The 24,369-nt window shown below is 37.3% G+C and overlaps 1 protein-coding gene and 1 long non-coding RNA gene across 12 annotated transcripts in view; both read right to left on the minus strand.

Annotated features, from left to right (window-relative positions):
- LOC139977550 (uncharacterized) overlaps positions 1-24,369 on the minus strand; it is a 185,141-nt gene that overhangs the window by 78,748 nt on the left and 82,024 nt on the right. For all 11 annotated transcript variants that reach the window (XM_071986934.1, XM_071986944.1, XM_071986943.1 and 8 more), the window contains one exon: positions 23,766-24,083. In XM_071986934.1, the coding sequence (XP_071843035.1) occupies positions 23,766-24,083 (318 nt within the window). The remainder of the gene's footprint in view (positions 1-23,765; positions 24,084-24,369) is intronic.
- LOC139977558 (uncharacterized) lies at positions 22,552-23,308 on the minus strand. The gene is made up of 2 exons (XR_011796593.1): positions 22,743-23,308; positions 22,552-22,695 (listed from the first exon to the last, which is right to left on the minus strand). It is a non-coding gene; the product is annotated as an uncharacterized lncRNA (long non-coding RNA).

Consider the following 24,369-nt stretch of genomic DNA (forward strand, 5'->3'; position numbering starts at 1 on the left):
ACCGTACTGCACTGTGTACCAGTACCGTACCCTGAGGCTATCATAATATACAGTCCCGTGCGAAGATGGATTTAAACTGGATATACTCCCTTCGGTTTTGGCTCAAAAATTATTAAATCGTTATAATTATTATAACAAAATTTGGTGAAATGCATGAGGGTAAGATTTTGTACATGGCAACCTTCGCAATCATCGTTTGAAGGAAGAATAAATAACGAAAATTTCAGAATAACTTACTAAGTACAGCTTACTAAATAGAATTGAAACTGCATGTACAGTACTATGGCGGGCCATCAGTCTCAAATCATGGGAGATCGACTTATACCGATTTAAATCGACATATACCAGTTTCATTCTACATATCATCGATTTAAATCGACATATACCAGTTTCATTCTACATATCATCGATTTAAATCGACATATACCAGTTTCATTCTACATATCATCGATTTATTTTACTTATCATCGATTTAAATCGATGATAAGTAAAATAAATCGATGATATGTCGAAGTAAACTGGTATATGTCGATTTAAATCGATGATATGTAGAATGAAACTGGTATATGTCGATTTAAATCGACATATCATCGATTTATTCTACATATCATCAATTTATTTTACTTATCATCGATTTAAATCGATGATATGTAAAATAAATCGATGATATGTCCATTTAAATCGACATCTACCAGTTTAAATCGATGATATGTCGAATTAAATCGGTAGAAGTCAATTTCCGTGGACTTATACCAGTTTCTAGCGTCTCAAATTGACATATACCTATTTAAATCGACATATCATCGATTTAGCTCATTAACATATTCCAAATCCCGATTTCGGTGATGATTGACATGTGGAGATACATCACGTGTAGTCACCTGACAAGGCGGGCGAATAATTGAAAATAAACACGAGCACAGTGGAATGCATGATTTGAGCTTGAATAGTGTAACTGTTAAACCCCATGGGTATATACTTAGCTACATTAAAACGTAACCTTACAGTAGGCCTCACTGCAGAACAATATCATCTTTGTTTATGGTGTAACTGGAGTAGGTAATTGCATCTGCCATCTGTGTACGTACTGTGGGCCTATTCAGTTGCATATGTATTCCTATAGCGCCACGTGTTCGAGTAGACATCCCAGTTTGCATTGAGATAATTGCACGTCATTGACATATCAGTTATTTCAGCCTTATTGTTACACCGAAATCTTTTTGCAAGTAATTGTTCATAATTACCATTGACATATAACCATGATGAACACCCTTGCTAGCTTGCTCAATTTTGGAACTATTAAATTACTCGCCCGCCTTGTCAGGTGACTACACGTGATGTATCTCCACATGTCAATCATCACCGAAATCGGGATTTGGAATATGTTAATGAGCTAAATCGATGATATGTCGATTTAAATAGGTATATGTCAATTTGAGACGCTAGAAACTGGTATAAGTCCACGGAAATTGACTTCTACCGATTTAATTCGACATATCATCGATTTAAACTGGTAGATGTCGATTTAAATGGACATATCATCGATTTATTTTACATATCATCGATTTAAATCGATGATAAGTAAAATAAATCGATGATATGTAGAATAAATCGATGATATGTCGATTTAAATTGACATATACCAGTTTCATTCTACATATCATCGATTTATATCGACATATACCAGTTTACTTCGACATATCATCGATTTATTTTACTTATCATCGATTTAAATCGATGATAAGTAAAATAAATCGATGATATGTAGAATGAAACTGGTATATGTCGATTTAAATCGATGATATGTAGAATGAAACTGGTATATGTCGATTTAAATCGATGATATGTAAAATAAATCGATGATATGTCGAAGTAAACTGGTATATGTCGATTTAAATCGATGATAAGTAAAATAAATCGATGATATGTCGAGGGAAACTGGTATATGTCGATTTAAATCGGTATAAGTCGATCTCCCATGATTTGAGACTGATGGCCCGCCATACAGTACATGGTCATTTTAAGCATCCAAATACTATACAAAGAGATCGAGTTCACCGAAACACCCGTTTTCCCTACCACCTGAGGAAAAGCGTCTTTTATAAATTATAGTACCATACAGTACTTTACATTTGATACAAAAGTAACATCTACAACAACTTCCCAAAATTTGTATGTGTCGCAATAGGTTAAGTTTTAACCGCACAGTACCATTAATAATTTGCATATTACATCAAAAGTTACACTCGGGCGTCCAGATGGCGGGAAAATGTACAATCATGTACAATTTGTTGTGTCGTTCCCACGGTGCAATGAACTTGGGCAAGTTGCCAAGTTCGAATGCCGTTGACCTACTTATGTTCCATAAACAATGTCAATGGGAATTATGTGTGTAAAAAGTCGTTTTTTTTCCACGTGTTATATATATAGAAGTTTTACGTAAGCGGAGTGAATTTCGGGGCGGCTCGTTGATTGTGAGAAAGCACTTATCTAAGCATCAATATTTGTGAAATATATCGTACGGTTTTTCTTCAGAAAATATTTTTGACTAGTAATTTCTCAATGTATTAAGAAGGGTGACATACCCTATGTTCCGACGTCTCTATGTTCCGACGTCTCTTTAAGTTCCGACAATTTTTTTGGACTCTAATTTTTTTAACCCAATTTTTTTTCTGGGGGGGCCGCTCAATTTTGTTAGACCCAATTTCTGTCTGACTAATTTTTTGGGGGGATTCAATTTTTTCGGGGGACTCATTTTTTTTTTACCCAAATTTTGTCTGGCTTAAGTTATTTTTGGGGTGGGGACTCAATTTTTTTGGACCCAAATTTTCTTTGTGGAATCAATTTTGTTAGACCCAAATTTTGTCTCACTAACTATTTATTAGGGGGGACTCAATTTTTTTCGGACCCAATTTTTTTGGGGGCACTAATTTTTTTTGGACCAAAATTTTTTCCGGCCTAATTTTTTTTGGGGGGAACTCAATTTTATTTGGACCCAATTTTTTTTTGTGGAATCAACTTTTTGGGACCCACAATTTTTCTGACCTGATTTTGTGTTTGGGGGACTTTTTTTTGGATGCGCCGATTTTTTTTTACGAAACAAAAAGTAAAAGGGCCCAAAGTTTTTTATGACCCAAATAGTGCTTGTCCGAAAAAAAATTGGTCATAAAAAATTTTAGAGTAAAAAAAATTTGTGTCATTAAAATATTTTGGTCCAAAAAAATATGGGTCTTAAAAAAATTTGGTCCGAAAACATATTGGTCAAAAATATTGGTCAAAAGAACTTCAGAGTCAAAAACAATTGTCGGAACGTAGACATGCCGGAAACCATAAAATATACTGGGTCTACCCCTAATCATTGAATTTGGGGTGAATGTGTATTTAACTACATTACATGATGCTTAAACACATGTTTGAACAAAATGAAAAATTCAAGTATTACCACATAAATATTCAAAAAATATACTTTTGTTGCATGGTATGGAGGATTTGGTGAAACCAAACATGTCTGGACTAGTTTGAAAATTTTACGAGGTTCGTGATCAACTTGACCGTATCTAGTATTTTCAGAAAATAAGGTTGCTACAGTACTGATTTCGCTTAACTCCCGTTGAAAAAAAATCAACGATCGATAACAAACGTTGAAAATCGATAAAAAAAGTTGAAAATCGGTTAAAAACGAATAATTTCGTTGACAAGATTTACACTACTGCGGGCACGGTTGTCAACGAAGTTTCAACGAAAATTCCACGAAAGTTATCGCGATAAAAAACCGCAAAGGCAATTCTAGACATATCAAGGTTGTGACTTGCGTTGAATCCTTAGTTTAACTACAGCCGTTTTCAGACTCTACCAGAAGTTGTAGAGGAATATTACAAATGTTACAAAAGTTTGATTGTAGATAGAGTAAGTTCTTTACTAGGTGTTTGAAAAATGATTTGGCTAGGATAATAAAAACTAGTCTTGATCGCTCGTAATAAGCACATTCTACGACTCTTAAGTTATAGGCTAGTATTAAACTAAGATAAGTTTAGGTTAGCTCACCAAGGAACGCAGCGTCAGAAAAACTAGAAATAAAAAAAAAATATCCACAATGAAACAGTCGTAGCTGGATATCAAAGAGATCTTTAATTCCAATAAATTCCTGTGTTACTTGACGTACTACAGTACCGTTTACTACAGAACATCACTCACTAAACAAACTTTTCTGAGAGCGCATTCCGTACAAAAAATCTCCCCCAGCTTCAATGCACGCAAAATAAAAAAAACATCCTGTTATTTTCCCCCTAACCCGTTACTGTAAGTTGCCCGCGAATGCAGATGGACTGCCCTGGTATTTAGGTCGCAGCCTGGGTCTGGGCCACCTGCAGTTTGCTGCTAACATGTGTATTCCCTACCCTGGATATCCCCACCACCAAACTTTTTTTGAGAGGCTTAGTCCAATCATAAACCTGGCTTTGTCAAATTCACGCCTACCATCTGTTAATTAGCATAGTATTTATCTGAACCTTTGGCTGGCTGCCTCTAGAAGCAAACATTATTTTACCTCTACTGTTCGTAATGGAATGGATGTTACCTGAAAACCAAATATTCATTCATATTATAAGTAGAACAATCCAGCTGGGATAGAAAGTTTATCTTGAATGAACCAATCAAGAGTCGTGCTATTAATAAAACTTGAAAACACCTGGCCAGCAAGAGAGTTGCAAACAATTGTATCAATGACTACTAAGAAAATAAAGCAGTGACTTGGGGCCCACGTTGGGTAGAAATCTGTGGAAAATGAATATATTTTCATTGCTTATTTGAGTATTGTATATTGGGAAGAGCTGATCAAACATTAGTAGGGAGGGCTTTCAACTAGCCTGACGGCTTTCAACTGGCCTGACGGCATGTACATTTAATTTAATGAGAAGGGGGAGTTTTTATGAGTCTCCCGGTATGCGTCACATGAGAAGTAAATGTTTTTGTTTTTCGGTTTTATCATCCTTTTTTCAAGTGGAACAGCTCATAAAATCATATCAAATGAAAATAATACATATTTGAATATCCTTCCTTAGTTTTACTAATCAGGAATGTATCAGTGGCGGAGATTTCTTGTCAGAAGTGGGGGGGTTGCAGGCCATTGATGAAATAAAAAGTCATAACTGCTGGCTCACTATCTAAGTGGAGCGCCACCATAAGTTGGCGCAAAGTGCACAAGAATTTTTTGGCAAATATTGCCTCCCAGATTGCAGTAAATGGCACTGCCCGGGCCTTGAAAAGCTGCATTTAACCAGGGGCATATGCAGGATTTTCTAACCCGGGGGAGCGTATTATTATCTAAGCGGAGCGCCACCATTGGTTGGCGCGCAGCGTACAAGCAAATTTCTGGTTTTGGTACCCCCAGATCACCGGAAATGGCACTTCTCGGGCTTGAAACTGACCAACCATATGTACACTTTTGCCTGAGAACCAAGTTTTTTCCAAATACTTTTTTTTCTCATTTATAACCTTTTTGAAGATTTTCACCATTCACACATCATGTTCGACTTCATCACATATCCTGTGGATCATTGCTTTTGTAGGTGATTCTTCATCGCGGCCCACAATATCCGTCAGCCCCACTGTTCAGAATTTGAAAATTCACAATTCTCGTGAATAAATTCACTTCAAAACATACCCATAATGTTGCACAAAATATCATCTATGGACAACCGATATAGAAAAACCTCCTTCAAACCCTAACAGATGGGCCAAAATTGCAGGAGTATGATGAAGTATGATGAAGAATGTTGGTTAGGGAATTTTCGAAAATTCAGACGGCTACTAAAAAATTTCGTTGAAGGAAATAAAAATATACCAGATATTTCCGAAACCGAACACTACACACATCGACAGTTTTGAGCATGGGCGCAGATCAGTCTTGGATAATGGTGGGGACGCGTGTTTGTTCTATGACACTATCTAAGCGGAGTGCGACCATGGGTTCGCGCGTAGCGTAGGATTTTTTTGGGCAAATATACCTCCCAGATCGCCGGAAATAACACTTCCCAGACCTAATGTTAATGATGCTCCTAAACCTCCTTAAGTTTTAGATCTCATGGCTTAGAAATTTAGTTTGGAGAAATACATGGGCGTCTGCAGAAAGAAAATCAGGGACAAATAATCTAAGTAGACTTATGTACATACGATGGGTCTGGGGTCCTCTCCCAGAAAACAAATATTGACTGCCGCAAATGCGATTTCCGTCCTATATTTAACAACTGTGGATAAAATACAATAAAATGAGAACTGCTGCATGTCATTTGCACAATGCTGGATCAAACTGCGCCAAAGTTCAATACTGGGGAACTTGAAATGCAGCTATTGGTCAAGACAAATTGGTGGGGCCACGGTATATCATGTCCCCACTACTGAAAAAGTTGGTGGGGACGCGTCCCGCTGTCCTCACCAGGATCTGCGCCCATGGTTTGGAGGCTGTTTATCGTGGAACGCCATTTTCATGCTCACTGATATGATGTGATATCTGCTGTTTGCTTTACAAATTCGAATAATTTTGTCACTGTTCCTCTTCCTCTTCCCGTTTTCTTGCCGTATTTTCTACTCCATCCTTTGGTCCTTTTCTCTCTTTCTTCTTTTTCTTTTCCTTCCTTCACCTCGTTGAAGTTGGCAAGTGTATACAGTTCCAAAGCTATTCAACAGCAACAAAACGTTATTTTGTGTATGTCTGTTTGGGGTGAAGTTAGCGCTATGAGCTACACGTTCCAATGCGCAAGGTGGGGGAAAGGGCTAGAAATAATGTGTGGGTCAATTCTAACTCGGTTTTCGGTCGTTAATTGTTGATGTAGCCTACCAGGTAAAAGGTTGAAATGATTTTAACAATTTCATATTAATAATTTGATTTATTATGCCATTTGGAGCACATAACATAGGCTATAACAGAACATTACTGGCAAAAACTAGGGGGGGTTGATTGTGTGGGCCAACCCCCCCTCTTCAAAAAGTGGGGGGTTAAAACCCCCCAACCCCCCCTGTTTCTCCGCCACTGGGAATGTTTAATAAAGCATGCAATGCATCGTTCGAAAATGGTAATTTTAAAGTAGAATTGAAAATGAACGACATAAAACAATATCTGTGAAGCGTGTGGAGCACAACTTTGAATATTCGTTGTGAAAGAAAACATAGCGAACGATGCTTATTGCGTACAGTAAATAAATTTCGCAGAACTGGTATAGAGAAATTACGTACTGCAGCTTACGTCAGAGAAGCTCATAAATGACACAGGTGGATAGAGCGCATCAAAATTCGGTTTAGGAAATCCCTGTACAACCGACAAAAGTCGATATCTCCTTCCGTTTTCGAGTTATAAGCGATTTTGTGTTTTTGCGATATGGTTTTTAGTATATTTTCATTCAATAAGGTCGTTTTTGTGTGTGTTTAAGTAAGGGTGTGACCCAACAGATATTTCGCTAACCGTTTCACCGTATCGCCTGCCGGTCGGTTAAACGTTTAAACGCCGTTTCCCGATCGCGGTTTTTTTCGACGCACGGTCACTCGACTTTTAATGAAAATAGGACATTATGAGTACAATAATTAAGGGTTTTTTCCCAGCAGGTAGCAATTCAGGCAACAAGACACTCGATCAATGTATGTTAATTACTAATTAGGCCCAATAATATTGCGAACCTTTCGTGTAATAATTGCTGAAAAGAATAACACACATGATCAGTATTCGTGGTGCTCAGAAGTTCAGATCACTGAATTTATATCACTCGGCCTTCGGCAACATCGTAACTTTTGAAGAAAAAAACAATATATTTGTCTATCTATCACAAGATTTTTAACAAAAACTCGCCTAAATTAGTAAACTTACCCACCTTTCCTGCTTACTTATTAAAAGTCATGTTAAGAAAACAAATTACGCAAGCACGTGTTGTGCGATGGGTTGTAAAAATCAAGTTGAAACTGGTTTGAGCAGCCTCCGATTTCATTTTCTTTCTCTTGTGTCACATACATGATACAGTACCTTACATTTGATACAAAAGTTAATTCAACAACAGCCAAAATTTGTGTCGCAATAGGTTAAGTTTTAATCGCGCTGCGCAGTACCATTCATAATTTGCATATAACATCAAAATTTACACTCGGCGTCCAGATGGCGGGAGATGTAACATCATGTTCAATGTGTTGTGTTGTTCCCATGGTGCGATGAACTTGGGCAAAGTTCAATGACCTACTTATGTTCTGTGACCAATGTCAGTGGGAATTATGTGTGTAAAATCTCGGGTTTTTCCATGTGTTATATATAGAAGTTTTACGTAAGCGGAGCGAATTTTAAGGCGGCTCGTTGATTGTGAGGAAGCACTTATCTAAGCATCAATATTTGTGAAAAATATCGTAAGTTTTTCATTTTCATTCATTTTCTTTTATGTTTGCCGCAATCCCGCCCGCAATGCATGCACAGCATAATACCATGTGTGAAAAAAATGGCTGTACACGTGCAGACCTGAGAGAGCAAACTGGCCTTGTGTTGTTAATGTTATGACGGTACTTTCTAGAACGACCATTTGCGTCTTTTGGGGTCAACATATTTTCACACGGGATTTCAACATGCCATTGATCGATGTACACGGGTGATATATGTCGCAAATATAAACTGGGAAAACGAATTGACGACACTATCATGAGCTTATGACTATTGGCCTACTACTTTAGTTGAACACATTATTCATGCCTAAAACATCGTTTTTCTGTTTTTTATAGATAGTTTGCAGTACATTACTAAGTTCTTCACATATTTTTAAATAATTTTCATGTTTAAAATGTAAACAAAATAGAAAAAATAAAAAGAGAAAACGCCTTTTTGAAAAATGGAAGCGTCCTCGCAGAATGGGCGGGGCATCTTTATTTTGCTTCAAGTAACATGTTTTCGCTCGGAAACAAAGTTTCATACTTCAACTCTCATAAAAAACCAAATTTACATCTCTTAGAAATAACTATTTTTCGTAATCTGCAAGTAAACCAAGTTTATATGTCCATTCACTGTTATTTACATGGTTAAACAGAACTTCAACATATTTGGAAGGGTGCCTCGTGGTAAATAGCTTTGACTGCAACCTCTCTAACGGCCTGGCGAAGTTAAGACTTATGTCACTGTGTTTGGGGTTCACAGTCAGAAAACGTCCCCCGTCAGTTTAATTACACGTTTCTTTGAGTTTTACTACTCATATAAGCATGAGAATGCTTTTTTTTGTAAATATTCCGTCTTGCAAACGACAGAACCAAAGTCTAACTGATATTAATAAACGAAGTTACGCGTTTTCCGACGTTTCGCGTAACCACAAATTGACCTTCTATTTCGTTTAAAAAAGAATTTCAACGTACCGTTGAAAATTCCACGAAGGAAATGACTGAGATAACCAATGGATAAAATTCGCTAAAAATCGCTAAAAATCGGGGAATTTCGGTGAAAAACGAAGAATTTCGGTTATTTTTCTTGCAACAAATTTTAACGGGAGTTAAGCGAAATCAGTACTGTACCATACAAAACTGTCCGGCCAAAAGCAATTAAATGACTTTATGACATTTAAAGAAAAAAAAGCTTCTAACAGAAGTTATGACCTATTTTGTATAATTTTTAATGTGCGTGTTAATACGGGTTGCCATCAGGATCCCATCGATTACCGATGCTATGCAAAAGAAACTGCTTATTTGAGCATACCATATGGTGCGGAAAAACATTCTTCAAGCAAACAATTTTCTCGAAAATCTTGCAAAATTCGATCGTGAAAACAACGTTCAAACATACTAAAGTATGCCACCCTATGCATCCCGGACGGTGAAATAGCTACTGTAGGCCTATATTCAGCGTTACAATGCATATTAATTCTATCGTAACATTTGGGACGATTTGCTAGTGCAATTAAAGCCTAGGCTGATATTCTTGCATACAAGAAGTTCAGAACGAATGTTTTGTTCGAATAGAAAATATTTTGAGACCGCTGTTTTTTTTTTTTTTAAAGAAGGGGTTTGTATGAAGGAGTTTGGATGAGTAGGCCTACAGTGTGTTCATTAGGCCTATCGTACTAGTTTTGCGATTATGAAACTTGTATGTCAATTGACACTTAATTTTGGTGACAAACCGAACTTTTTGATCAGAATTTGCAATAAATCTATTGCACATTGCGTTGAATTGATGATTTCATCTACTGCGGGAAGAAGCCTACCCCAATTCTTTCAAATCACGATGAAACGATCGATCGTTCTGCAACGTGATTCACGCTATAACGATAACATTACGATAGTATAAAGTGCCAGTGAAATGATGAACACACTATCACGATATTATGACCACGATGCGACGCACGATATCACGTTAGGTACTTGCTATAGGCGTAATGGAAAAGATATCACGATAGACTCCTCGAGTCTCCTCATATTTTGTCACGATACACGATGCCACGGCCGATTTAATCTGGGCGGTACTGTACCATACAATACTTTACATTTGATACAAAAGTTACTTCTACAACAGCATCCCAAAATTTGTCTGTGTCGCAATAAGTTTTAACCGCACAGCATAGTACCATTAATAATTTGCATGTTACACCAAAAGTTACACTCGACGTCTAGATGGCGGGGAAAATGTTACATCTTGTTCAATGTATTGAGTCGTTCCCACGGTGCAATGAACTTGGGCAAGTTGCCAAGTTCGAATGTCGATGACCTACTTATGTTCCGTGACCAATGTCAATGGGTGTGTAAAATCTCAGGTTTTCCACGTGTTATATATATGGGTGTTTATTTTTTTATGGGTACCAACTTGTGACATTGATACCAAAATTTCAAAATAAATTGATTCCATAAAATAGTGACTCATTCTAGAGTTCAGTATGTGCAATTGATAATTTACAAGCAATTTTTGAGTTCAGGTCAACCTTATGTGCACAGTCACAACTTTAAATTTGACGTTTCGGATATGGTTCCACGTGTAAGTGGGACACCAAAGTGACTTCAAATTCCTATTAGTAGTTACAAGCAGGTTGCACTTCTGAAACTTTTATCACTATTGAACTTTGTAATGAATACCGCTTGAATAAATCAGCACTTGACAGTTCTTGCTTGAATGTGAAAAACAAATTAGTGATGATAACGAAATTGAAATTGGCAATAATGTGGTTTTCCCCATACGTTATAAATATTTATTTCATTTTGAGTAAACAATAGCCTTCAGTTCAATGAAAAACACTTTTGTACATTGCAAAGAAGTTCTTTCACTACATATATCCATTTCATAGAACCATCTACAAGAATCTTTCAGCAGATAAGACAACTATCAAGATTCCCCGTGTAAGTGGGACACAAAATATTTGGTGTCCTGCTTACATATGGAACAACTACCATCGATCAAGTTTATATTTGCATAACATCCAACACGATATTAAATATCACTAGCAGTAACAAGAAACAATTCATTAGCAGTGTCTACATGGTAACTAGATACAAGTCTGAACTTGATATCCAGAATTAATATAACTGGAACACACTGTATACTGCACTGAAATCCGAAAAGGAAGTCATGCTGACCATAAGTCAGGTAAGTTTGGTATATTGTATTAATTCCTTACTAGAAGAACCATCCCACAGAAATCAAAACCATTGCAGTATTTCCTTAGCTAAGTACACTGGTTAATAGAGAGGTGGGTATGAGGAGGAGGAGGGGAAGGGGGTCGAGGAATAATTTTTATCAACCTGCATACATTGTTACATAACTTCCTATTTACTGTACAGTAAGGTGTACAGTACACTAACAAAAAATTGTACGCAAACAAGGCTTGAGAGTGGACGGTTTTCTTTCTTCTTACAAACAAACAATTAAACTCCAACATTTAAAAAACAATTGAGAATATTAAAATGTAATTATATGAACTTTCACTATTAAACTTGCCAATTAAAGTGCAAAGTTTTTCATACGATAATATACTCGCTATCAATTAACTAACAAAGTTTGTCCTTTATTTTCAAATTTAAATTCATTTTCATGCAGTTTCCACAGACATCAAACAAGGCTTGAGAGTGGACGGTTTACTTTCTTCTTACAAACAAACATTTAAACTTCAACATTTAAAAAAAATTTAGAATATTAAAATGTAATTGTATGAACTTTAACTATTAAACTTGCCAATTAAAGTGCACAGTTTTGTCATATGATAAAACACTCACTTTCAATAAAATAACAAAGTATGTCCTTTATTTTCAAATTTAAATTCATGTTTCTGCAGTTTCAACAGACATCAAACAAGACTTGAGAGTGGACGGTTTTCTTTCTTCAATAACATTTAAACTCCAATTTTTTTTAGAATATTAAAATGCAATTATGAACTTTCACTTTGAAACTTGCCAATTAAAAGTGCAGTTTTGTCATATGATAATACCCTCACTTTCAATTAACTAACAAAGTAAGTCCTTTATTTTCAAATTTAAATTCATGTTGAGGCAGTTTCAACAAACAGATCTACTTTTTTCTTGTAAATAACTCAAACAGTAACTTTATTAATTTGAAAATATGGAATCGTGCAAAGAAAACACTTGCCACTAATAAGTCTTCTTTTAATGCATTTTCCAACAAGAAATCCATACAAAATAACTTTCTGACCTATGGCTACCAATTAATAACTTTATGCCTCCACCCACCTAAATTATCAGCTACATTCAACTGATTAATCATTTTTAGATTCATCAAGATGAAGAATTACAAACCTCAGTAAAAGTTACTTTTGAATGCCATCGCAATCCATCACACACATACAAACACACACATCATCACCATTGCATAGATCATGTGGACTTTGGCATGGAATAAAAAGTGGGAAATTGATTACTAGACTTCATGCTGAACTTTCATTTTCATTTCATTATACAGAGCATCAACCTTTGCTTGACCAACAATCGCAAAAGGCCCATTTCCAATCATGTGAAGTGGCCCATGAATAACATACTTTCCATGAATTTTCTCACTGTCAGGCCTTTTTGGCCAATCATATATCATGCTCTTTGCGTTTCACACCCTGTGCAGGAATTTAAAGATAAAGAAATCCCCATCTAAATCAACAAATTTTCCAACATAGTACTGACAAGCAATGACTTCTGCAGAAGTATTAGGAGGAGAATCATGAGTCTTGGAGTTGCTGGGAGTAACATCATCATGACCACAGTCTGCCGGCTTTACGAGGCGAACCCGAAGATTAAATGGCAGTGGCATATTTCACCACAAACTACCTGCAATGCAATAAAAAATGTAGCAGATCAAATAAAGTCCTTATTACATCATAAAAAAAATAAAAAAAGATCACAAAAAACTGAGATTGCTTCCTGGGCAGGGGGATAAAAAAATAAAATGGGGGGGGTAGAGCAATACTGTATAGACTTGAAAAAGATCAGCTTCAAATAATCAACACTTGACAGTTGTACTATTTTTATTAGGCCTTATATTATTTTTCAAGGTGAGGAGGGGGGGTGGGGAGGAATCTATGATAGCCCATGTCATAGACAGTTCTCTGGTTAGATCCTCGATGCCTGTTTGTTGAGCTCATCCTTTCTCAACCTGCTCATTTCTGCCTAATCATAGCCTAATGTTATACTTATAGCTATGTGTATCTTAACACTGGGCATAATAACGTTAGGCTAGGCTTATACGTCTATGAAGTGAAAATAAAGGTATTAAAAAGATTTAGGCAAAGAATACTGAGCTATAACACCAAACAGACCGAATTCCATACTGTTCGCTTCACAAATGATGCCTAAAATCAACGAGAGTTTTTCATCGTAACAACGTTATATAGGCTCGGACCTAGGCCTAGCCTACACAACATTTTGGTGTCCTGCAACGAACGTTACGTTGTTACCAGTATTATTCCATCAATTCAATTATAATGAACGACAAAGCGTTTTAATCAGCTTAAAATGTGTTTGAAGCTACTTCGCGGAAAATATCCTACACATTATCCAACTCAGCCGCGCTTCGAACGTTGCATTTTAATATACGCTTGCAGTAATTTACAGTTTTGTTTACATCGTAAGTTCAGGACACGAACACCATAGTGTCACATTTAACAGCAACACTACATTGTGAAAATAACCTTAGGATACCTCCGAGATAAACGATTACGTGAGGGACTTTGACTTCAGTATTAACCTCGATCTAAATGTTTTGCATAGTTTAAGCTCAAAAAAAATAATTCTCACCTGTTTTTCTGCCACAGAAAGTTGTCACAACGTAAAATTAGCTACATCGTAAAAGTTAGGACACGAAATAAAACTTCAGCATTTGTTTTCGTCTGCTACCATTTGTGTCTACGTAAAAGCGGGAATTCCCTCATCTACATCCGGGACATTGAATTAGCAGACGATAGTAAGCTTTACGCAATGTGTTAGTAAATACTGATCACTGAAGTTTATAACAACGTAAAATATTTTTAGGACACGAAATGAAAGACTAAAAGTTTCACCTGTTTATTTTCGAGACACTTTAAGCAATACCGTAACATTGTTTTCATTTATAGTATTGTTTGTCATCATTAACTCTTAAGCAGATAAAACAATGTAGTACATGCCTTTTATTTTCAAATATACATGGTGGAAAACTGATGTTCCCTACGTAAGTGTTAAGGACACGAAAACTTACGTCATAAGTTGCAAAGTGATCAATTCACTGCATAACGAACACGAACCAATATAAAGCGAAATTTCGAATAACGTGAAGGAGACCTAGGTTATTATTTACTTCGAACAAATAATCGACGAATTTACCCTGTAATGATAAAATACAGCATATTTAATAACAACTGTTGAAATGTCACAGATAAACAGCAAAAAATGATGGGACACCATTAAAAAATCTACAAAAAAAACATGGTTGTCAACACATTTATTTTTTTGTGTTGGTACCATAACAAAGACATATTAATGCACATAAATATTTACCACATGAATAATTCATTGCAACTTAATAGTGAGAAAGGATTAGTGCACAAGGAAAGTGGTGCCTTAAACAGCATTGGTACCCATAAAAAAATAAACACCCATATATAGAAGTTTTCGTAAGCGTACTAAGCGGAGCGAATTTCGGGCGGCACGTTGATTGTGAGAAAGCACTTATCTACTGTAAGCATCAATATTTGTGAAAAATATCGTACGGTTTTTCTTCAGAAAATATTTTTGACTAGAAATGCAAGGAAGACACGTGCTGTGCTGTGTACAGGGCTAGCGCTGTTCACTATATTACCGGCGTAGTAGGTAGTTTTAGTCGCAAGGTCTTTCTAATTTTGGGGACGGGTAAAGGGAGGTAATGGTCACCCTGTTGAGGCGACTGGTAGTTATCGGTAAATATCGGTAAAGTATGAGAAAATATCGGTCTGAAGATGGGAATAAGGATAGTGGAATTCCAAGCCCAAGCTTGATCAAGCCCCTCATGAGAGGTGGGGTTAGGACAGCTAAGCCCGGGTAAACGTTGATCAATGTAAATAAATTATTGCCTTGGGGTGTAAAAGATAAGATGGATTTTACCAGTTGTGGTTTCTGCCGCTTGCTAATTTCTGTATCGACATAAACTGTGTCTATTTCCATATTGGTTGTGCATGTGTACAATGGACCGATGCAGTGAGAATGAAGGAATTACGTAAGGCATTGCTGAGTAGTACACAGTGTATAGCTGCCCGTGTATATCTGCATACATACAGTATAAAGTTTGAGTTGCTTTCTTGAAGACGTCCAGATAACCGGAAAGGCCATTATAATTATTATTATTATTATCGATATTTTCGCAGAAGTAGACAGAGTAGAGTATGTGGTCGGAAGATGAAGTATTCGCATTGCTTGGCATTTGGTGCGACGAAAATAATATGTCGAAAAGTGTACTCCAGTGTACTGAGACATCTTTATGTATGGGAGAGAAAAGCCTACACACCATGCAATACTAGCAAAATACACTGCAGTGGAATTTCTTGTTGGCAACTTGCCAAGAAAAGTTTTTACATCTATGTCTAGTCCAATTGTACAGTATAAAACAGGTGCGCACATCGAGCCCAGCTCAACCATTTTGTGTTAGGGGTCATTGTAGACACAAAGTCGGCATATCTGCTAGATATAATTGATATGATTACATTTAGGTTTTCCATTTGATATTTTTTGATTTTTGGAAACTATGAAAGTTTGTTTTTACGTAACCCCCGCTAAAAGTCGTACCACTCAAAATATTGCTTTTCAGGTACTAACAATGATTTCCCTGCCCAGTGCATTGACTTTTTCAATGGTGATAAACGTTGGCCGTATCGGGAAAGCCCCGGTAGAAAAAAGTGTGTGTGTGCGCTGCTTGGATGATAAATGCACCCGCGAAAATCTCACTGCATATATCTGTCGATCGCTCGTATTCTCTATTGCAATAACCTGGTTTGGACGATCTCCAAGGTTTTCCAAGCGTGCCGCTATGCCCAGAGTTAACTCGTTGAAACGCGGTTTCAAATTGCAGGGCTTATCTGCGGTTACGGTTTTAGCTCCACCTATACTTGCTTGAAGCAAGACCATGTTCGTGGGAACAGGGTATTTGTGCATGAGTCATGAGTGACCTTTTTCAGTCGGTTATTGTGATCAACACAACGGACAGCCCTTCCGTATCAACTCGAGAACTGCTTACAGCAGTAAAGGTTGTTGCGGGAGGGAGGCTGGGGGGGGGGCAGTGGGGGAAGGGGTGTCAAGTCCGTAGTCCGTAGAAGCTACTTATGCATCATACAAATGACGTCATATTTACCATATTTTACACGGTCAACGAGACCGAAAATAAAAAATATTATACAAATTATCTATGATTGGGATACATACAGGCTGAGGTCTGTTGTAAACTTTTTTTAATGCATCCATAACTGAATTCTAAGGAACTGATCAACCAGGCCTCGCGCCCTTAACTCCTTATGGTTTAGACTAAAAAAATGCAATGTTTCAACTAAACAAAAGGCTGCGTCTTTCTGTAACAAAGCAACTGTCAATCACTCCCATAAACATTGCATGTCGGCCGTCCGTCCAGGGTATTTTACTTTGTGCACCTGTTGCTAGCCAGCTACATCTGATACAAGGCAAAGGAATTCCGCCTTTTGGTGTAATATGCAAATGATGTCTGGCGCAGTACTGTACTGTCTGGCGACACACATGTAAACAATCTGTGTAGAGCTAGCTGTTATTAAATAACTTTTGTGTCAATGCACTGTGAGCCTATGGTACATTTCAAGACAGTTCTTTTTTTTTTTCTGAGGTGGTCGGGAAGGGGGATTGTTTGGGTGTTCTAAATCTTTTGTATCCTCCTAAATATAAAAGATGGTATTTTCAACATCTAAAACTTTAATGTACATGTAGTTTCTAATTTTCGTCAGTAAGGCTTACTGAGTGAGAATAAAAATTGTCTAAAATTGCCAGTTTTACCAACATCGTTGTTCGTACGCACTTCCGTTTATCCTATGTCACGGATCTTTATTGGAATATATACGAAATGTGTTGTTTGAACATCATCTGCATTTTACGGTAAAGCATTTTAATAATCGTTGTGCTTCAAAATCCATTTGAAACACGATTTCTTGTGCTTGAAATACAAATCCAACAAAGGGCTAGGCTATTGGCCAAATTAAACTGTCAAATGTTTGAACCTAAGCACTGTAGCGACAGGTGTTATAGACCAAGCAAAATACATGTTGATCTCGTTCAAAACTTAACAGAAAAAAGGACGACAAAAACCTAAACAAAAAAGCGGATGCAGACGAGGAACATGTTCTTCCACCTAGCACTGCATCAAACGCCCTTTATAAGTTTATCATTTCTTCAAAATCTTCCCAAAAGTTTAAAAATGAATTTAAGCTGAATTTTCCTTCATGGAACACAACCTTTATGTTAGAAAAGGGGGATAAAGACCGTTGAATAGTTTCCTTATTAAAACATATGGGAAAACACTGTACCATCGTCCTCTTTCCTTCTAGATGTATATCATTAACAGTTATCACAGCATCATGAGATAAGTACGATGTAGGAAATGGCTGTTTCAAACATCTCACTAATTCTTTCGGCCACTTTAATCTCCATTCATAGAGCACAAAAAAAAAATAGCATTTCCTTTTATCAACGAGTTAATGCTCTGTTGTACTTGTTTAAAAACGCTTTTATACGATCCTTATACGGGAGCGGTACTGTAAATGTTTGCATGCTGACTGGATGAATTGACTGTTTTTAACTTCGATTTTTCATTTTACCGGTAAATTACTTCCGTGCCCGTTTTTGAAGTGAATTGATTCACACATGAAAATACATTTTAAAAGAAGCATCGGTGGGAAAAACAAATTCCGTGTTTTTCGCTTTTCAAGATTTCATAAATTCCGCATTTTACCGCGATATTCCGCAAACGCCGAAAATCACTGGCCCTCGACCAGTGAGCGCCTATGCTTTTTTTTTTTCATTGATTCTTTTTCGACATCTTTATTGGAACGGCTCCGAAAATTCTAATCTTTCACCTCGCCTGTTCAGAGTTAATTCTCTGCTTCATTAAGCACACATTCCTGTGGTCAAATGTACGATTTTACATGCGTTAGAATTGTGCGAAATTTTGTTGAAAAGTTCGTGTACGAACTTGTGCGAAATTGTGCGATATTACGCGATAATATTCGAAATTCTACGATCGTTGAAAATTTTTGTACGATAGTTAAGCGATCACAGTACTGTACTCAGCAAACACAAAAGCGTTACTAAGCATGTAATCTTTTGTTATGATAACGTTATTTGTGGTGTAAGAGGTATGTCACCGAAAACGTTTTCAGGCTCATATTTCAAAACGATTTACGTTAAGACATTAATATAACATTAATATAACATTAATATCCCATAGAAACGTTATGTCAACGTTTTTACAACACCACATTTAACGTAATAAACACGTATTAAATGTTATGATAACGTACCCGTTACTCCTCAAATCTCTCCATGTCGAGACGTGTCAATTTCGTAGTGTAGTACAGTAGAAGTTCTCAACTTCCTATTGAAACCACCTAGCGCATAGTCACGACTAGGCTATCAGGTGCTACGAAATGCAACTGTGCTTAAAATGTCGGAACATCGAACATTATTCATGAAGCGCATACTGTATGCTCGGAGTGCGTTAGCGCTTGTACCTTTGCTGGGGTTTTATCCTACCCCTTTTCCAACTTACTAACGCGTTTGTCTTGGTAATTCACCCAAAAAATAGAGAGAGAGGCTTATTCCATGGGATCGCTCACGTAGTCGACAGCTCGTTGCAGCAAACGTTGAGCTTACACGTGTCAATCCAGGTGACTGCTTGGCCCCCCTCCTCTCATAACAAATATACAGAGCTGTATATTTTTCTGGCAGTTTGCCAAGGTTCTAAGACGTTTTCGTTAACGAGACTGTACTAGAATCGCTTCAGTCTTGCGCATTTTAACATGCTCTGGAGGGGTTCCACAAGTGTTTTAAACAACAAAACACTACCTGTTTCAAACCTAGACATATGGCGATGAATTATAATGAGAAAGAAGTATAATTAGCGAGGAGAATATGACCCATGAATGCCCGGGAAATCTATGTCATGTCCTGGTTTCTGCTGGTACTTGTTAAACACACATTTGGGATGTGTAGTGATAAATGGTGTAGCGATTGCAGTGTCTTTCCGCAATTGATTCGAACCTATCGTCGCAGCTCCGGGGGGCAACACTCCCCTGATGAAAGAGACTTTCCCCCCTCTTGGAAGCGGGATTTGTACAGTCTGTACTGTACAAGTGTGTATGTAAAGTGTTATTCACTTACCATTACCTCTACACTTTAACCCAGTTAAGAATTTCTTCCAAACCCTTCAAATGGATGAGCGAAAGGTCTTGCTAGACAGTGTCTTACTGCTGTCCTTTTTTAAGGCTCATCCAACATCGAAGGCATTTAATGTCAGGTATTAAGACCTAGTAAGGTCTAAGCGTAGACTAGAATGTAACTTCATTATAGGGCAGGTCAGATGTTAGAGTTTTAACCTTTTACTAACTGCCATAGCAACCGGACCCAAAATCATCCATTCTGAACTTAACATAAAGTTACCGATTTTGGCGTCTTAAAAAATCTGCGAGTTCGGTGTACGATAAGATTTAAGTGGACTGCTGTTCAGTTTTCTTTTTGTCTGACAACCTTTACGGAGGTTTTTCAGCAGTTTTGGTGGAACCAGTTCAAAGACAAGAGCCCAAGGGCACTGTGGTTCCTTGCTTGGGGTATATGACAATACACATAATATTATCAAGCAAGATTGGGCTGAAAAAGTCCAAGTAATTGTGGTCCTACATGTTCCCATAGAGTAACGAACACTACAGCCAACACTTTTGTGATCACAAAATGTGATCGGATTTTTTTATCAAAAGGCACTTTTGAGATCTAAATATGGCGTCGAAAGTGTAAGAAATATAAGACACCTACAAGCGTGTCAACAGATATGATAACAATGGTGACCTCAGATGACATGACCTTTAAGTTTCAAAATGTTCCACCACCCCATTCACAACTTGTCCCAAAATATCAACCATGTCACACCTTGGCATTGAGATTTAATTGCATTAAATGTCAAAAAATTAACTTTGAACTTGTATGTAACTTAAAACACAAAGGTCACCCTGAGGTCAACATGTTGACATTTTTGATCGGTGAGACGTGAATATAGCATCAAACTATACAAATTTCAAACATTTTTTCTTTGCCCATTTTCTCCCCCCATAATACTACTTTTTTAACATTAGCTGACCTTTGGTGACCTTGGATCACATGACCGTTAAGTTTGAAAATATTCCCCTATACCATTTGCAACTTGTCCAAAAAAATCAACCTTGTCACACCTTGGCACTGGGAGTTATTGCATTAAATGTGTGAAAATTAACTTTGACCTCAAATAACTTTGCACACGAAGGTCAAATGGGGGTCAACCCATTGACATTTATGATCAGAAGGTACCTTTAACATCTGAAAATAGCATCGAAACTGTAGAAATCCCCAAAACACAAAAAGGTCACCAGAGGTCAAATTGAGGTCAAGGGTCACCCAGATGCGGGTCGGCAATTGGATTACATTGAAGCAACTCCCAACCCTAACAGACAATTTGTTCTCAAGTTGTCCCAAAAATACTAGTTTTTTATCATTAATTGACCTTTGGTGACCTTGTATCACATAACCGTTAAATTTGAAAATATTCCCCTATACCATTTGCAACTACTCCAAAAATATCAACCTTGTCACACCTTGGCACTGGGAGTTATTGCATTAAATGTCTGAAAATTAACTTTGACCTCATATAACTTCGCACACGAAGGTCACACAGGGGTCAACTTATTGACATTTATGATCAGATTGTACCTTTAACATCTGAAAATAGCATCGAAACTGTAAAAAATCCACAAAACACGAAGAGGTCACCAGAGGTCAAATTGAGGTCAAGGGTCACCCAGATGCGGGTCGGCAATTGGATTTCATTGAAGCAACTCCCAACTCTAACGGACAATTTGTTCTCAAGTTATCGCAAAAATACTAGTTTTTTTATCAATAATTGACCTTTGGTGCTCTTGCATCACATAACCGTTAAGTCTGAAAATATTCCCCTATACCATTTGCAACTACTCCAAAAATATCAACTGTGTAACACCTTGGCACTGGAAGTTATTGCATTAAATGTCTGAAAATTAACTTTGACCTCATATAACTTCGCACACAAAGGTCACACGGGGGTCAACCCATTGACATTTATGATCAGAAGGTACCTTTAACATCTGAAAATAGCATCGAAACTGTAAAAATCCACAAAACACTAAAAAGGTCACCAGAGGTCAAATTGAGGTCAAGGGTCACCCAGATGCGGGTCGACAACTGGATTACATTGAAGCAACTCCCAACCCTAACGGACAATTTGTTCTCAAGTTATCGCAAAAATACTAGTTTTTTATCATTAATTGACCTTTGGTGACCTCGGATCACATGACCGTTAAGTTTGAAAATATTCCCCTATACCATTTGCAACTTGTGTCAAAATATCAACTGTGTAACACCTTGGCACTGGGAGTTATTACACTAAATGTCTGAAAATTAACTTTGACCTCATATAACTTAACGTACAAAGGTCACCTTGGGTCAACTTATTGACATTTTTGATTGATGAGACCTAAATTAGAGCATCAAACTATAAAAATTCAAACATTTTTTTCTTTGCCCATTTTCTACCCCCAAAATACTAGTTTTTTGACATTAATTGACCTTTGGTGACCTCGGATCACATGACCGTTAAGTTTGAAAATATTCCCCTATACCATTTGCAACTTGTCCAAAAATATCAACCATGTCACACCTTGGAACTGGGAGTTGTTGCATTAAATGTCTGAAAATTAACTTTGACCTCGTATAACTTTGCACACGAAGGTCACACGGGTGTCAACCAATTGACATTTTTGATCAGAAGGTACCTTTGATATCCAAATCTAGCATCAAAACCAAACATTTTCTTTTTTGCTCGTTTCCTCCCAAAATAAGCACATTTTTTCTAATGTGACCTTTGACCTTTTGACCTTGGTTTCAGATGTAGTTTAATCTCCTGATTCCAAAAAACAAAACGAAAAGTCTGTACAACCGTCCTAACTCCGACCGAAAAACTTTGACCTCATATAACTTCGCACATAAAGGTCACACGGGGTCAACCTATTGACATTTATGATCAGAAGGTACCTTTGACATCTGAAAATAGCATCGAAACTGTAAAAATCCCAAAAACACGAAAAGGTCACCAGAGGTCAAATTGAGGTCAAGGGTCACCAAGATGCGGGTCGACAATTGGATGACATTGAGGCAACTCCCAACCCAAACGGACAATTTGTTCTCAAGTTATCGCAAAAATACTAGTTTTTTATCATTAATTGACCTTTGGTGACCTCGGATCACATGACCGTTAAGTTTGAAAATGTTCCCCTAACCAGTTCACAACTTGTCCCAAAATATCAACCTTGTCGCACATTGGCACTGGGAGTTATTGCAGTTTTAATATTTTCGGTTTTTGGACCATAACTGACCTTTGGTGACCTTTGTGAGCACCAAAAACAATAGGGCACACCTTCTCCATATGGCGGATCTATAGTCCAAGTTTGGCCTCAATCCAACATTCCCTTATTAACTTAGAGCGTACCCAAGCAAGTGTCACAGACGGACGCACACACACACACACACACACACACACACCAACCTGACTGCATAGGTTCCTTTTGCTAAAGCAAGGAACCAAAAAATGGAATAGGTTCACGTATAGTGTCGTGTGGTAGTGTTTCGGTTTAGAAAGGCAACCATCTGATACGTGTATAAACAAACACATGGACGTACTGCACGTTCAGAAATACCCACCCAAATGCAACTGGACGGAACAGATATTATATAACTTAACCAGAACTCTCCGGCCACCATTAAGTCATTGACCGTTCACATGACATTTATTAAAAACGCAAGAGGGATTGAAGAAACCCCAACTTGAAGTACGGGTGCGTTCTAAAGTGTGAATAAGGCCTTAGTAAATATATGAAATTCTGTCCAGTTCTCGGATGATGTAATAAATACCATGTTTTGTGGTTTCTCATCTTACATTTTCTTTCTTATGTAAGGTAAAAGTACACAATTCGGAAGGATTACAATTAGAGAAAACCATGACACAAGGTAAAAGCAACGGAAATCGAAATGTGACATACCTTCAACTGTAACGTCATACACAGTTTCGTTATTGTCATCTCCTAGTTCAAAACATGAATAGGTACCTTCATCTTCTCTTTCAACTTTGTCAATGATCAGGTTGAAGTGGGTGTTTGGCACATATGAATATTTGAAATTGTCATGCTTTGGCTCAGTCCTTTCATTATCAATATCAGGAGAAGAAATTTTATATACATATAGGCTATCGTCAGTGGTACTATCAGTCCATGTAGCAGCGAGTGTGTTTCCATTTATCAGACACTGCATCTCTTCGACGTTCTTAGTTGTGTAGGTCACCACAGTATTAGACGATGAACCTGACGAGAAAGAAAAATTGGAAATCTTGACAATATGGTCAATTAATGATGCTAATGTATGATAAAACTGAAAATTGTTATGTTTTAGATGGTACATGTTTTACCACAAGCCGATAGATTCTTTGTTGAGATCAGTCCCCATACCCAGATGTCCCAGAATTAAATAGACAGAAGTGGATAAAAGAAGGCAATTGCTGTATGAATCTTCAACTGGTGGTGAATATGGCACCACAGAAGACAGAACAGCAATTCCATGTGCAGTATTGATGTACGTGTAGTGCAAGGG

Source organism: Apostichopus japonicus, chromosome 12 (assembly GCF_037975245.1).
Source record: "Apostichopus japonicus isolate 1M-3 chromosome 12, ASM3797524v1, whole genome shotgun sequence".
Classification (NCBI taxonomy): Eukaryota; Metazoa; Echinodermata; class Holothuroidea; order Aspidochirotida; family Stichopodidae; genus Apostichopus; species Apostichopus japonicus.